General features: G+C 32.6%; 3 protein-coding genes across 3 annotated transcripts; 2 read left to right on the plus strand and 1 right to left on the minus strand.

Moving 5' to 3' along the window:
• Positions 1-556: 556 nt before the first annotated feature.
• Positions 557-1700, plus strand: LOC107019766 (BTB/POZ domain-containing protein At3g56230-like). Its single transcript, XM_027917324.1, has 2 exons — positions 557-704; positions 1045-1700. Exons 1-2 carry the CDS (start codon positions 582-584, stop codon positions 1504-1506), a joined length of 585 nt encoding a protein of 194 aa, XP_027773125.1. The 5' UTR covers positions 557-581; the 3' UTR covers positions 1507-1700.
• Positions 1701-1790: 90 nt separating this feature from the next.
• Positions 1791-4139, minus strand: LOC107018489 (amino acid transporter AVT6C-like). Its single transcript, XM_015218984.2, has 5 exons — positions 3717-4139; positions 3334-3474; positions 3032-3235; positions 2187-2655; positions 1791-2086 (listed from the first exon to the last, which is right to left on the minus strand). Exons 1-5 carry the CDS (start codon positions 4090-4092, stop codon positions 1960-1962), a joined length of 1317 nt encoding a protein of 438 aa, XP_015074470.1. The 5' UTR covers positions 4093-4139; the 3' UTR covers positions 1791-1959.
• Positions 4140-9091: 4952 nt separating this feature from the next.
• LOC107018652 (alpha-soluble NSF attachment protein-like) lies at positions 9092-15187 on the plus strand. Its single transcript, XM_015219190.2, has 9 exons — positions 9092-9322; positions 11061-11110; positions 11588-11660; positions 12254-12333; positions 12626-12777; positions 13305-13464; positions 13547-13594; positions 14248-14328; positions 14892-15187. The coding sequence occupies exons 1-9, from the start codon at positions 9178-9180 to the stop codon at positions 14970-14972; spliced, it is 870 nt and encodes a 289-aa protein (XP_015074676.1). The 5' UTR covers positions 9092-9177; the 3' UTR covers positions 14973-15187.
• Positions 15188-15261: the final 74 nt, after the last annotated feature.

A 15261-nucleotide genomic window follows, 5' to 3' on the forward strand; every position in this document is an offset into this window, starting at 1 on the left:
GTGATTTCTCGAGTGTATAACCTAGTGGTCAATGAAAAGGTTGAGAACTATGAGGTCTTATGTTCAATTTCCAGCGGATGCCAAAGAACTAGGGTTATTTCTCGGAGTGTATAGCCTAGTGTTCAATGAAAAGGCTGAGAACCATGAGGTCTTAGGTTTAATTTCCAGATGAGGCCAAAGAACGAGGTGATTTCTTCCCTTTTGTCCACAGCCTTATTGGATAAAGTTATTCGGTATTTGTGCTAGTAGAAAGTTGACAGGTGCCTCATGGAATTAGTCAACATACGTGCAAGTTTTTTCTTTCCATCTATCCAACGCTGCCTTATCCAAGTCTTAGTGAACAGAGTTACTTGGAACTTGAGCGGCAACAGGTGTCCCATGAAAATCTCGAAACTATACTCAATGTCATTCACTATATTAGTGCCAACTAGTCGATAGAAATTTCTAGAGACGAATCCACAGAAAAAAAAGTCATTTTCTGGAAAACATATTACATCATACAAAGATGTAAAGAAACTTGAAGTTGCTTATAATTGATTGTTCCACAGGGATTTACACTTGCCTTGCGACGAGTGAGTGAAATGAAGGAGAAGGTTAACTATCTCACTAGTTGTCTCACTGCATTTAAAGGTCAAGTTCATAAAGATATTCTAGTTAAACCTGGAAACGACGGCCCTTCAATAGCAGCACACAAGTCTCTTCTGGTATGTAGCCATCTTTAATTTTCTCTATATTTTCGATTTTGTTATAATGTTTGTATCAACACATATACTACCAAAAGCAATATCAGTAATTAGCGACAGACAACTTCTATAGCTAAAGGTGGCGGTGTGTGTTTGGTATGAGAGTGTTCTACCTCTGAGGTAGAGGTTAGGTCTGCGTATACTTTATCCTCTCTAGAGCCACTTTGTGGAACTATCAGCATAAAATGTCACTTATGGAACTTATTTTCCTTATGTCAGAGAAGTTTCCTGATTTTTAAGTAACTTGTACGTCGCTTATTCTATTTGATGTTAATGACCATATGCTGTTGTGATCCAACAGTCAGCAAATTCTGTTATTTTCAAGTTCATGTTGGATTCGGATACGTGCAAAGCTCCCCCGGGTCACACGATAACACTGGCAGAGCTGAGCTACCTGGAGCTGTACGCGCTCCTTGAGTTTCTTTATCGCGGAGAATTGCCTAAAGAGAAACTGGAAAAACATGTCTACACATTGTCAATTGCAGCAGACAAGTATGAAATCAAACTCTTGCAGAAATACTGTGAGCACCACATGTTGGGATCTTTGAACACATCGAATGCTCTCAAGCTTTTGGAGATTTCGGAGACATATAAATCTTACTCACATTTGAAGGCGGAAGCCATGATCTTCATCATTAAGAACGTCGAGGGCATTGTCTTCACGCCTAAATTTGATGCATTTGCAGTCGAGAATCCTCATTTAGCCGTTCAGATTACAAGAGCTTCTGTCGTCACTAACAAAAATAAGAAACATAAAGTTTGACCTATGCATATGATATGTGTGTTGAGAACAATGAGATCTGTCTTGTTCCAATCCCTCCGGAGACAAAAACACTGAGTGATTTTTTCTCATCTGTCTAAACCTTGGTGGATAGAGTTATCCGATACTTGAAATTGTTGAGGTGTGTGCAAGTTGCCCCGAACGTGGTGAGCTTTAGGAGCCAATGTACAATAGGCGATGTCTTGATAGGAGAGAACTAAGAAACAGAACATAGATTTCAATATATACTGATGTGAAGTTTTTATATTGCTATCGATGAGCATGTGTTTCGTTGAATCTTGTATTCATTGATATATGTTGGACATTTTCTGGTGTTACATATACAGACGAACTCAACAACTACGATAACAACTATGCCTCACTCCCAAGGATATGAACGAATCATCTACGAAAAAAGAATTGAAGAAAGGAAAAATCGAATTGATAAGGTATAAACTATGGCCTATTTCCACTCATATTGTAGATATTAGTAGCAATGGTTACAAAGCTAGTCACAACTGCTTGAACAATCATGATCACTGCAATGATCTTATCTTTTCTTGAAGATATACCGTGGATATCTCTGCGAAACAGGAAAAATCAATATGTTAGCATAAAAAAGAACGAAAATAAGTTTAAAAACGTGAGATAGGAGTAAATACGAGTGAGAGAAAGACAGATACCTCAAGGCGATTGCACCTGGAAATATGAAGGCAATGCAAACACCTGTTGTTGTTCCCGTGAACTGGAAAATGTACCATATAGACGGGATAAAAATGGCTGCTAAATATGAGAAGGCTAAGAGGACTAAACTAAGACACACGAATCGTTTGGTGTCAGTTGCCAAAAAGGGCATCTTTGGGAATACGAGTTCGTCTAGATTGGCTCTCAGGGAGAAGTTCAAGAGGGGAAACACCAGCATTAGGTGAAAAGCATAGCTCAGACGAACTACATCGTTTAGCATTGAACTTATCGCTGAAGTACCAGATGATTTGTCGAAATTTACAAGTATGTCTGGCATGATTGTATCCCCGAATAGAAGGTACCCGAAAATCCCAATTGAAAAATAGATAGCTGCACATAGTACTAGTGAAATCTTGACAGCAGAAGACATAGCTGCAGGGTTTCCCAGCTCAGTTGCAATCGGATGAACTGCAAACAAGTTATAACGTCACGTTCATCAAAGAATTTAGGCATAAAACATAAACAAACACTCAAACTTGACCTCAACTGACTAGTAACGTAAGCAATACAGCTTTGACAGTACACGTCTAGACACTTCAACTTAGTCTCAACTGACAACTGAACACTCCAACTCATCCCAACTGTGCCACGTGCTCGGTGGACAATGTCACATTAATTAGTTATAAGTGTCTAGATGATCATTTTGTAAGTCAGAATGTTCAACTGACACAGCGAAGACGAGTTGAGGTGTCCAGATTTGCATAGGGCAAGTTTGTGAGTCTGTTTACGTATTACGCCTTGGAATACTAAACAAGAATCGAAAAGATCAATAACGGATTCTTACCATTGAAGTGAAATGTAAATGCTGTAACAATGACAGGAACAGCAGTAAAAAGGTTGAGAAAAGATGTTTCATCATCCATCTTAGGTAACATTCTTGGAGTTACTGTTTGCCCTTTAAGTATTGCTGTGATTGCCATAACTGAACATATGACAACAAATACAATTGCCAGTAGAACAGCTAATGCTGAACTCAACCACAATGATTCTACAATCAATCACAAGCCACATAAACAAAATGTCAGCAATAATAGCTTCACCAATTTTGTATAATTTTTTGTCAAGTAAAAGGTAGTATTTACTTACCAATACGTCGATAGAGGACGAGAGGGAGCATAACAAACAAGACAATGAAGAGGATCGCGAAATTGCGCGAGTTCCACCGGTGAATCCCAAACCATTCTTGTAGAACACCAAGATGTTCTCCTTGTCCAGAAAGAACATCTCCTACTCATTAAAAAAAAACATATTTTCAAATATCGAAAACAAAAACTACTTTTTTTTTCTTCCAAATTATATAATGAAAACATGGTCAAACGCCCAACTAATAATTGTTTTCATTTTTAGTTTGATATGATTTTAGTAAGAAAAACAAAAATCCCTGTAAAGGATTCATGTTAGCTACGAGCTACTTAACAAAAAAAATTAACGATAAAGTTCATAACTAATTATCACCGTACAGTACTTACCAATAATAATAAGGTACATGATCAAGCAACCAAGATTTGTTATCATGATACAGATTTGAACTGCAACAGAACCAATTTTTCCAAATGACTCATTCATCAATGCAGCATAAGTTTTCGATTCGCCTCTATATGTGAACCTCAACATGAAATCTACTGATATGTCAACCAAAAAAGCAACCAAAATAATCAAAACAAAAGCTGGGATTACACCTAAAACCTTCAAAGTTGCTGGAACAGACATAATTCCAGCACCGATGATACTCGTCGATACGTTGAACACTGCCCTCAAAATCAGCTGTTGATTTTCCCTTGTAAACAGAGTTTGTTCTGTTTGTGGCAACAGGGGAATTTCAGCTCCATTTTTGGCTAGAGCCATGTTTTTTTTTTTGTTGCTCTTTTAATTTTATGTTTTTACATATTATGGTTTTTAAAAGCATGTATAAGAGTAACAATAATTGGCTAATTTGGTGAATTTACTAAAAGGATGTGATAGGACATTTGTGGCAACAAGGATTTGTATCATTTTTAGTCCTTAGGTTATGGATGAATTTTAATTTTAAGTCCTTATGATATCTGATTAAGCATATTTGATTTTTTAATTAGTTGAAACGTGTATTTTTGATCCGTCTACGCAGTTATTCATCTGTTATGTTAAGTATGTATTGTTCGATTTGTTGAGGCTAGCTTGATGCTAGGGTGAGCTAACTCCAAAAGAACTTGTCCATAGTTCAATTTCAGGCGAGTTAACTTGTATTGTAACTTATATTATTACTTAAAAGGATCGATATTTCAGTTAATTGAAAGTTAAATATTATAAGAAGTAAAATTAGAATTTATTAATAATCGAGGGACGATAAAAGTTATGATTCATGGGAACAAATTAAATAAAATGATTAGTTATAATGAGGGTTAAAGTTGGAAATATAAGATATATTTTTAGTTTGAATAATTGAAGGGGGCACATGGACCCGGCAATAGGGACCAATTAAATGAACGTGGACGCAAATACGGCATAAATGGTCTTCTTACTCATAACGACAGCTAATGGTGACTACGCATATTATATATTTGATATATTTCTAATTTAAAATTATAAGATTAAAAAAAAAATTCTTTAGTATATTTTATGTCAAACTAAAACAGAATAAATAAATTAAAACGAATAGAGTAATAATTATTAGTCAAAAATATCGAGTACACCACTCATCAATATAAAAAAGTTTTTGCATCATGAATAGTCACTTTAGGACGATAATCAACAACAAAAAAAACGTGTGAATTTTTCGAAATAATTGATTATGTAGGTTACTTTTAATATTTTTAAAATTTATAACTTATTTATAAAATAAAATATTTATTCTTATACATAAAAAATTAACAATCACATGATTATATTTAAAGGATCACTGAATATTCGTTTAGAAAATATTCGATTGTCTATTTTAATTAAGTTTATTTATTTTTATTTCGATCAATATCTTTGACGTGTTGGGAAAAAAGCGTGGGAGTTACATGTTTTGTATGACTCTTTAATGAAATTTAAAATAAATATAATTTGCAAAGGTGGCTGAATTGGTGTAGTAAAGATATCTAATAAGGAAGATCGAGGATCGACTTTCACCTAATTCTTTTTCAGTTAGTTGAGTTTGATATAACGAAGGGATGAGGCACAAGTATCTTCGTAGACTATGATTGAAATTTCAGAGATAAGTGTTAATTAAACTATGTCTTATTATCCCCAAACTCATTTTTTTTTGGTAATTTTTTTCACATTTTGACTTACGTGATACACTTCATGACCCCACATAGGTGAGACGCGTGAGAGATGTTTAAATGTCGCATAAGCCAAAAAGATATACAAAATTACAAAAAAAAAAAAGAGAGAGAATAATAAAACCTTAATTTAATTAAAAACATATTTCCGAAATTTCTATTATAATCTAGGATATATTTATGCCTTATTCCTATAATGAATGTTGAATCTTGCATACGCTAATAATAACTTTATTATTCTCTAATAAAAGAATCATAACTTTTTAAGAATACTCGAATAGGTAAACAAATTTGAACCTTTGAATATTAAACTCAAATTACTACAAATTACAATTTACAATTTCAAAGTTTTGTCATATGTTATCTAGGATGTTCTTTTCTAACATTTTCAATTTTGGGTTTAGCTTTCTTTGACTATTTATGATTTCAATTTCAAAGTTACAAATAAAGAACAAATCAAAACATATACACTTTTCGGGAGTTCAGAGCTTAAAGGGTATAAAATGTTAATAAAAGTTTCAAAATGGTATATGAATATTTATTTTAACCAAAAGGGCAAAATCGCTGGAAGGACAGCGACTTTGCTTGCCGGAAAAAATAAAATCGCTGCCTTGACAGCGATTTCTAAAATATTTTTAAAAAAATAATTTTTCAATAAATCCCTCCCCAAGGAGCGATTTTCTTAATTTTTTATTTGAAATTAAAAAAAAAATAAAAAAAATAGGAGCAAATCGCTGCAAGTGCAGCGATTTGTCTCCAATTTTCTTTTATATTTTTTTAAATCAATTTTTTAGAAAATTTTTGATTGCTACTTATTTTAAAAAATTATTAAAAAAAATTATTTTTGGAAAAAGTAGTAGAAAAATTTAAAATTAAAATTTCTTTAAAAAATTTAAAATTTAATTTTAAAAATTGTAAAAAAAAAATTAAAAAAATTGATTGGAAAAAATAAAATAAAAAATTGGAGACAAACTAAGAACAAATCGCTGCAAGGGCAGCGATTTGTCTCCAATTTTTTTTTCCAATCAATTTTTTTATTTTTTATTTTTACAATTTTTAAAATTAAATTTTAAATTTTTTAAAGAAATTTTAATTTTAAATTTTTCTACTACTTATTCCAATTTTTTTTTAAATAATTTTTTAAAATAAGTAGCAATTAAAATTTTTCTAAAAAATGATTTAAAAAAATATAAAAGAAAATTGGAGACAAATCGCTGCACTTGCACCGATTTGCTCCTATTTTTTTTTTTTTTTTATTTTTTTAAATTTCAAATAAAAAATTAGAAAATCGCTCCTTAGGGAGCGATTTATTAAAAAATTATTTTAAAAAATATATTTTAGAAATCGCTGCTAAGGCAGCGATTTTACTTTTTCCGGCAAGCAAAGTCGCTGCCTTTCCAACGATTTTGCCCTTTTGGTTAAAATAAATATTCATATACCATTTGGGAATTTTTTTTAACATTTTATACCCTTTAGGCTCCAAACTCCACTTTTTGACAGCTGATATAACTTTATGATAAATTCATCTTATCTATCCTGTTGTATTATTCACAAATTATACATAGATTGTTATAATTTCAAATTATAATAAAGAAGAGGGAAAATACATTTAAGAACTACGGCAAGTAAGTCATAATAAATCGATATTAATTTATATTATACTCAGGTAGCAATCAATTTATCCCTATTTAATACTTTAAAATTTATTTCAATTTTGGATCTTAAATCTTTTCTTACTTAGAACTATATTAAATAAAAGTACTAACATTTAATATTCTAAAACCCAATACTTTTTACCTTATAAAATTTTACTTAAATTATAACAAAATAAATAAATATATTAAGAAATAAAAAATAGGTACATTTAATAAAGTTACTTTTTAATCTTCGAATATGAAATTCTTATCATTTGGATAAATATAACATTATTTTAATGTCAATTGTTATTTTAAAATAATTTATATGGAAAAGAATTTGGAAAATAATTTAATTTGACTGAAATTATTGTTACGATATTAAATTTTATGGAGAACTTTTTACCCATATACTATTTAAATTATGTTCGGTTGGATTCAATTTTTCGATTTTTTGAAATCTTTGCCCACCTCTAAATAGGAGGGTGTAATGAAATTAATAATTTTTAATATTACTTTCAAGCGTATCGCGCGAAAATATGGATCATATGTAGTTTGGATTATATATTTATATTTGAGAAGTTTAAATTTGAATCATTCAAATTAGGCAACTTAATAAATAAATAGTGAATCATTTATTTTACTTTAGGGAAAATGTTAAAAATAAGGGCAAGTATGAAAACGAAAGAATAATATCGAGGGTATTTTTCTCAAAAAGTTAACTTTATGGGTAATTGGGAGCGAAACGATATATGTAAGATTATTTTGTATCAATTCAAATAATTGAAGAACAATTTAGGCCTTTCTCCATAACTTACTAAAAACACTTTTAACTTAAATGTTAAATTACTATTATACCCTAACTTAAACTCCTAATATAATATATCTTCTATATTTTAATATTTAAATTTATTATACTAAATATATTATATTAAAAATAGATATCTTTTTACATTAAATGGTAGTAAAGTGACGTTTTGATGCGACTGTTGATTAGTCTTTTATATATATATATATATATATACACACACACACCATACACATATTGAAAATTTAGTATTTCATAAATACGCAAATTGTAGCTATGTTTTTTTTTGGGAAAATTGTATATAATAGCAAACTAATAACCTAAAATAAATAGAGTAGCTAGGGTTTGATTTAATGTGCTCCATAGCAAACGTTAGTCAAAGTTTGCCAGGCGCCTCTCTCCCAAAAATCTCGCTCGCCACTCTCCCATTCTCGTTCCCCACTCACCCTCTGCTTGCCTCTCTCGCTTTATACACAGAAGTGTATAAATTCTGTTTCTGTTTTTTATAAAGCGAGAGAAAATTGTATATACACATGCAAAAACATATATCTTCGTGTTATACACTTAATTATACAATTTACAAACATTTTACTTCAAATATTGCAGAGAAAAAGGCCAACGAATTATACAATTGCGAATTATACAATTGCAGTGAAATACAATTTTCTCTAGCTTTATACAACAGAAGTGTATATATTGTGTTTCTGTTTTTGTATAAAGCGAGAGAAAAATATATATCTTCTTGCTATACACTTATAATTATGCAATATACATACATTTTAATTCGATTCAATTGTATGCAAAGCAAAATTTATAAAAATATTGCAGCGAAGTAGGCAACGAATTATACAATTGTGCATTATACAATTGCAGTGAAAAGGATAGGGAATTATACAATTGCAGCGAAATAGGCCAGCGAATTATACAATTTAGGCCACCGAATTATACAATTGTATATGTATAGCGAATTATACAATTTTATGTTTGCTATGGAGCGCAATTATGCAAACTTTGTTATAGCATACAAATATGAATTTTTTATTTGCTATATGTGAAAGTTGTCCATTCCTTTTTTTTTAATTACGCTTTTGGGTTCGAAACTTCCAAGCCCAACTAAAAGTCAAGGCCCGTCGTTTAAAAATCCAACTCACAAATCACCTCACCCACTTTATTTTGATTCTTCTTCATTTCTCCATTACAAAAAAATCCTCTTCTCAGTTCTGCTGAGTAAAATAATCACACAAAAATGGGCGATCAGATAGCTAGAGGTGAAGAATTCGTGAAGAAAGCTGAGAAAAAACTAAGCGGTTGGGGACTGTTCGGCTCCAAATACGACGATGCTGCAGATTTGTTCGATAAAGCTGCGAATTGCTTCAAACTCGCTAAATCATGTGAGTTTTATCAACTCTTGATAAACCTCAGTAATTGTACTGATTAACTGTGATTTCAGTGTTTTTATCGATTGCTGGTGCTATTTATTGTTTTTAAATTTGCTAATTCGAGCTGATTAAGAGTACATTACGATGTTCTGATGTTTTTCAATTGTTAATAGTACGTATCAATTCTGAGATAAAATTATCAACTTAAGTATTGTAGTGATTAACTGTGATTTCGTTTTTAGGATTTTTTTAAAAAATTGATCTGTTTTATATACTACTGATAGATTTATTTTTTTTTTTCTAATTTGAGCTGGTTAGGAATGCTTAATTTGAATTTATGAGATTGTTATTCTTATGCCAATAATCGGTCTGTTAAAGTAATTAGTTGTCATATGCATTCAATTATGAGTTTTTTTTTATGATTCTGTGTACATTTATAATGAAACTTTTGCTAGGATTTTTACTCTGATTTAGTGGTAAATAACACACCTAAGCTATCACCTTTTCGCGGGTTTCGTACATCAATTCATTGTTCTATTTACCTACCCAAACTATCACTTTCTCGCGAGTTTCATACTTTGATTGTCACTCCCTTTGTATTAAAACACAACTCGATGTTGAGTTGGCCTACACGCGTCTGTTGTTAGGAACAAATATTTGGCCAACTCAACATCAAGATGTGTTTCAATACAAACAGAGTGATAGTTTAGGTAGGTAAAGAGAATAATGAGTATTTGAGGTTATGAAACTTGCAGAAGAGTGATAGTTTAGGCGTGATTTTGACCATTAACTGTTCTTGATTTTGACCATTAACTGTTCTTAATTTAACCATTACTAAATATATTGTTGGTTGATTGATAGTATAGACTGTTTTGGAAAGGATGTTTGTTGTTTAATTGAACTTGATCCAGCATGTATGTTTGTATTTTGAAGATTGTAAAACTCAGAATGCTTACTATTGTTCCATCAAGTTTGTCACATGCAATAGAGTATGAGTATAGCCACTAAAAGGTAGCATTTTGCTGTATTTTTTCTTTTGGTGAAGTTTTAGGTAATAATTACAGTTATATTACTTCCTGAATCTTCTGATGTCTGGAATATTGTATATGTATGGAGAATGATCTAATGTCATATTTCCAACATGCTACTACCATTCACCGAGTCAACTATTACTTTTGAATCAATGCACAAATTGTTTGATGTTTGCACCATCACCTAATCTGTGTGCTTTGTGAAAGTCGGTGAATTGAAACGGAGAAGGGGAAGAAAGTATATTCCTTAGTTAGTTTCTCGTATATGATGGATTTGGTTGGTAGTGCAAAAACCAAAAAAATATAATGTAAGAAGGTCTCGGTTTTTGTAGAATCCTTAGTCTTTGATAAATTGAGCCGAGGGTATATCAGAATATAACCTCTTTACCTTCACAAAGTAGGGGTAAGGCTGCATGCACTCCACCCTCCTCAGACCTAACTTGTGTGGGATTACACTGGGTTTGTTGTTGTTGTTAGTTTTAGAGAACTCTTAATTTGTTTTTTCCATCATCCATAGTAGAATTGAACAGGTTTAAATGGGGCAAAATGGATACAGAGGATCATATAGGCAGCCCAACTTGGGGGTTGAGACCAGTAGTAGTAGTTGTTGTTCTTGTTTTTGTAGGATCTATCAGAGAAGGGTTACTTTTTCATAAAGTAGATCAACTATATGGTATGATCAAAAACTGCATATTAATCTTGGAATATTGGTCTTTCAGGGGATCGAGCTGGAGCAGTATATGTCAAACTAGCGAGTTGTCATTTGAAAGTAAGTTTTTCATCCTCTTGAATGACTTGTCTATATATCAACCACATAAATAGGCAGTAAAATGGTTATGAACCCACGATGATGAAATGTAAGTGATGCTTCGGACTTAGAAAATCTTAGGCCAAACTAAATGTTGATCAGTGAAGACAAGAAAACTTTGAAGTGTAGACGACTACTTGTACTTGAAATTCCATTCCTTTATCCGGTGGGAGGGTTTAGAGCCAGTTAAGCCAATAGTATTTCTAGCAAAAGCTTTAGTAACATTAGCTACATCAGTAGATCATTGACTAGCATACCGCCTCTGAATAGTCTATGTGGACCCTAGTCTTATTACTATTACTTTGAATTAATCCAATAATGCATCCAGCACTGGGAAAAGGCTGACGCGATAAAAAACCACTAGTTACAAAGCACGCCTTCCCCTTTCATTTTTCCTACAAACTCAAATTCTTGAACTAGTTTTTCTTATCTTTTCAGTTGGATAGCAAACATGAGGCTGCTGGTGCTTACGCTAATGCTGCTCATTGCTACAAGAAGACAAATATGAGAGGTTGTATGTTGCCTTCTTTTGCTTCTGTCCACCTCTTTTAGGTTGCGGAATGTCTTATGTGCGCCAAAATAATGTGTTGTTGACATCCTTGGGATATATGTCCGTTGCGCAGTAGATTGAAGCTCTTTTAGATTTCTTTCAATAGGAACTCTTTAAAAGATATTTTGTACAATATAGTAATGAAAAGAACTTATTGTGGTCTATGCGTGGTCGTTCGTATTGTAGTTGATTTTACTACTCTCCTATTTATATATAGTGTCCCTATTGTCCTTTAGCAGCTGAATAATCTCCGTTATTCATGAGCTTATGTCAAATGCTAGAAACATGATACCAGCAGTATTTAAATGCTTCCTGTAAAGATGTAGAAAGAATGCATTGTCCCAACTACTGGGTAATTGCTGAGCCCGCCTCCCCTGTGTAGACCTTTTGGTAAATGACTTGGTATATTTTATAAAAAATAGAAGCAAAACTCTAGTGTCATATCACTTTATCATTTCATGGTCATGCTGTTTGTAATCATCATATTGAATTCATATTTTCATTCATCAGATATCACTTCTGCTGAAAAATAACTATTTATGTACCTCTTGCAGAGGCAATATCATGTCTAGAGCAGGCAGTACACATGTTTCTGGACATTGGAAGGCTAAATATGTCTGCAAGATATTACAAGGTACAACTATATTGTCGGTGAGAATCCGGATGTGCTCTTTGATGTTTTCAATAGCCGTTCTGTGTGTTTGGTTAATAACTTTAGTCCAGTTTTTTGCTAAACTTTTTGCTTCGTCTCTTCAATTTATGTTGACATTTTAATTATTATACAATAGGAAGGTGCTAAGTGACTGTCTAACGTAGTACATGGTCACCCCATTTCATCAATAATTATAGATATTGTGTACGGTTATTAGTGTATCTTGATAGCTCGGTTGCAACTGAAAGATACATAATGAATCTGCCATATCCAGGAAATTGCTGAGTTATATGAACAAGAGCAAAATCTGGAGCAGGCTATCACTTATTATGAGAAAGCAGCTGATCTTTTCCAGAGTGAGGATGTAACAACAACTGCAAATCAGTGCAAACAGAAAATTGCAGAATTCTCAGCTAAATTAGAAAAGTAAGATTCTCTGTCTTGAAGTAGTAATTTAGTTTTTCTAAAGAAGAATAATTGTGTTTGGCCATTGCAAAGTTCATTGCTGAACATGTAAATGTTGACACAGTTGAAGACAAAGGCAACTTAAAGTAGACCTAGAAACTGCAAGAAATTTCCCTTGAGGATAATTTCTAGATAATCTGGGAGGTCCGAATTTGTTGCTAAGCTTCCCTCTTTATCTTATATATTTCTCTGTGGAATTATCGAATTCTTTCCTGATCTCTTGGAGTACTGGTGCCATAACTAATATATGCGTTGAGAAAAGGAAAAGATATAAAAGGAGTCAGAACAGATAATTAAGAAAAGAAGTCAATTCCAAACCAAGAGTAGAAATGTTCAGTAAATGCCATTTTAAAGCTGATAATTTAATAAGTTATAAATGTTAATAAGCTAATGTTCAACTTCTAAGTTATAATTGCTCCATATGTAAGAATAACTGAAATTTTTGCCTTGTAAAAGGATCAACTTAACATTCAGTATTTGTCACCCAGATATCAAAGAGCAATTGAGATCTTTGAGGAGATAGCACAACACTCCATCAAGAACAACTTGTTGAAGTATGGAGTTAGAGGTCATCTTCTGAATGCTGGTATTTGCCAACTATGTAGAGGTGATGTTGTTGCAATTAACAATGCATTGGAGCGATATCAGGTGGAATGTCCTTCTTGTTAAGTCTCTTAAGATTTCAACGGGACATGATATGTTTAAGTAAATAATACATCCTAACTTGCAGGAACTGGATCCAACATTTTCAGGGACACGCGAGTGCAAGTTGCTAGTGGTATGCCATAGCTTGTATTTTAACTTAAGCATGCGAGTTCTTTTATCTCTATCCATTCTCCATCTCTTTGAATCAAGTTTGCCTGCCTTACCTGTGTATAAAGCAAGTACATAGGGTATCAAGTGTGTAAATTGTTAAGAATTATCCAAAATTTGAATTGTCAACTTTAATGTGGTTGATCTGGAGCTTAAATGCAGCGTTTAATGCAGACAGGGGAAATGTATATATGGGGATGAATTACCAGGACATGGGATGGAGTTTCATCCACGGGTTGACTTGTGTCTGATCTTTTTGTTATCCTTTTTTTGATGCATAAAATTTGCACATTTATTTATTAGTCAAGTCTGTGTTAGGGTAAACTGGTTGGATCGATGAAAGTGCAGATCTTAACAACATATAGTATATGTGGTTTTGTGAAAAAATAGGAGAAATGTCGACGTATTTTTATTTAATCGGAATCAAATCAGATAAAACTGACCAGTAGAAATGATTTCCTTCTGACATAAGCACAATGCTTGCAAACCAACATAGCTACTAATATGATGAACCATCAATTTGAGGTCCATCTAGGCGAGTGCCAGAGTAACTGTGCTCTCTTGCTTCATAAATATGAGTGTAGAATTGATTTGCGATACTACTTTTTGCAATGACAGGATTTGGAAGCTGCAATTGACGAGGAAGATGTTGCAAAGTTTACTGGTTGTCTCAAGGAATATGATAGCATGACAAAGCTGGTAAATTTTTAGTTTTCTTCACATTCCTTGCCCACAAAAAGATACCAACTACGTATATTGCTCTACATAGCAGAAAAGTTGCTCCGAGTTTTTTCTTTTCTCTAGCACTTAATGAGGTTATAAACTCCATTTGTGCTCCATTATGAGATTGCGTTGCAGATTTTATGAAACCACGTAGAAGTAGTTTCATTTCAGGATTGATTGATGTTGCAGTCAACCTTCAGGCGTTGTGTAAATATATTGCCATTGGAACTTAACAGCAGAACTGTACACAATAGATGTTATACGTAGTAACTGAAACATCTTTGGCAATTCATTTTATGTCCTACTTGATAGTGCCAGTTCCACGCGACTAAACTAAAGAAAGGAATCCTTTCGTTTTCTGGATATTTCAGAATATTTACTTTCTAAAGCTTGTTTTCATATTTCACTCATCCAAGTGAGATAGGTTTTTCATACTTCGTTGGCTTGATCAACCTAAATACACTCTGCTATTCATGTTTTTTTTTTCATTGTTCACCGCAGTACTTATTCCTTCTCTTTCGTTTCCCCCCACTTTACAGGATGAATGGAGGACAACACTTCTTTTGAGAGTGAAGGAAGCGTTGAAGGCGAAGGAGCTAGAGGAAGATGATCTTACTTAACTGGTTTGTAAATTGCATTATTTGTGATTCCTATTATTTTCTACTTGGTGATTGTTTTCTCATCTCATGCTACTTAATTTTTAACAATTTCATTTTGTACTGGTTGAGTTTGAGTTCCATATTGAGTTGAGACTACCAACAAGGTTTTAGCCTGGTAGCTAATATTAATAGTTTCACACAATATTAATATTAGTTGATTGAGTTTGGTTACCAAATCCACAGGTAAAAATTCAATAATATCGTTACACGATGATATCGCTAGTGGGAGATGATATGTATCCTGTGAGAT

This window comes from Solanum pennellii, chromosome 5, assembly GCF_001406875.1.
Source record: "Solanum pennellii chromosome 5, SPENNV200".
Lineage (NCBI taxonomy): Eukaryota > Viridiplantae > Streptophyta > Magnoliopsida > Solanales > Solanaceae > Solanum > Solanum pennellii.

Excerpts from the sequence above, each read along its gene's own strand:
- LOC107019766 (XM_027917324.1), top strand. The coding sequence starts at position 582 with ATGAAGGAGAAGGTTAACTATCTCACTAGTTGTCTCACTGCATTTAAA. Across the intron at positions 705-1,044 it reads CAGCACACAAGTCTCTTCTG|TCAGCAAATTCTGTTATTTT; the intron begins GTATGTAGCCAT and ends GTGATCCAACAG.
- LOC107018489 (XM_015218984.2), bottom strand. The coding sequence starts at position 4,092 with ATGGCTCTAGCCAAAAATGGAGCTGAAATTCCCCTGTTGCCACAAACA. Across the intron at positions 3,236-3,333 it reads CGTCCTCTATCGACGTATTG|AATCATTGTGGTTGAGTTCA; the intron begins GTAAGTAAATAC and ends GATTGATTGTAG. Across the intron at positions 2,087-2,186 it reads CCAGGTGCAATCGCCTTGAG|AGATATCCACGGTATATCTT; the intron begins GTATCTGTCTTT and ends CCTGTTTCGCAG.
- LOC107018652 (XM_015219190.2), top strand. The coding sequence starts at position 9,178 with ATGGGCGATCAGATAGCTAGAGGTGAAGAATTCGTGAAGAAAGCTGAG. Across the intron at positions 11,661-12,253 it reads CAAGAAGACAAATATGAGAG|AGGCAATATCATGTCTAGAG; the intron begins GTTGTATGTTGC and ends TACCTCTTGCAG. Across the intron at positions 14,329-14,891 it reads ATGATAGCATGACAAAGCTG|GATGAATGGAGGACAACACT; the intron begins GTAAATTTTTAG and ends CCCACTTTACAG.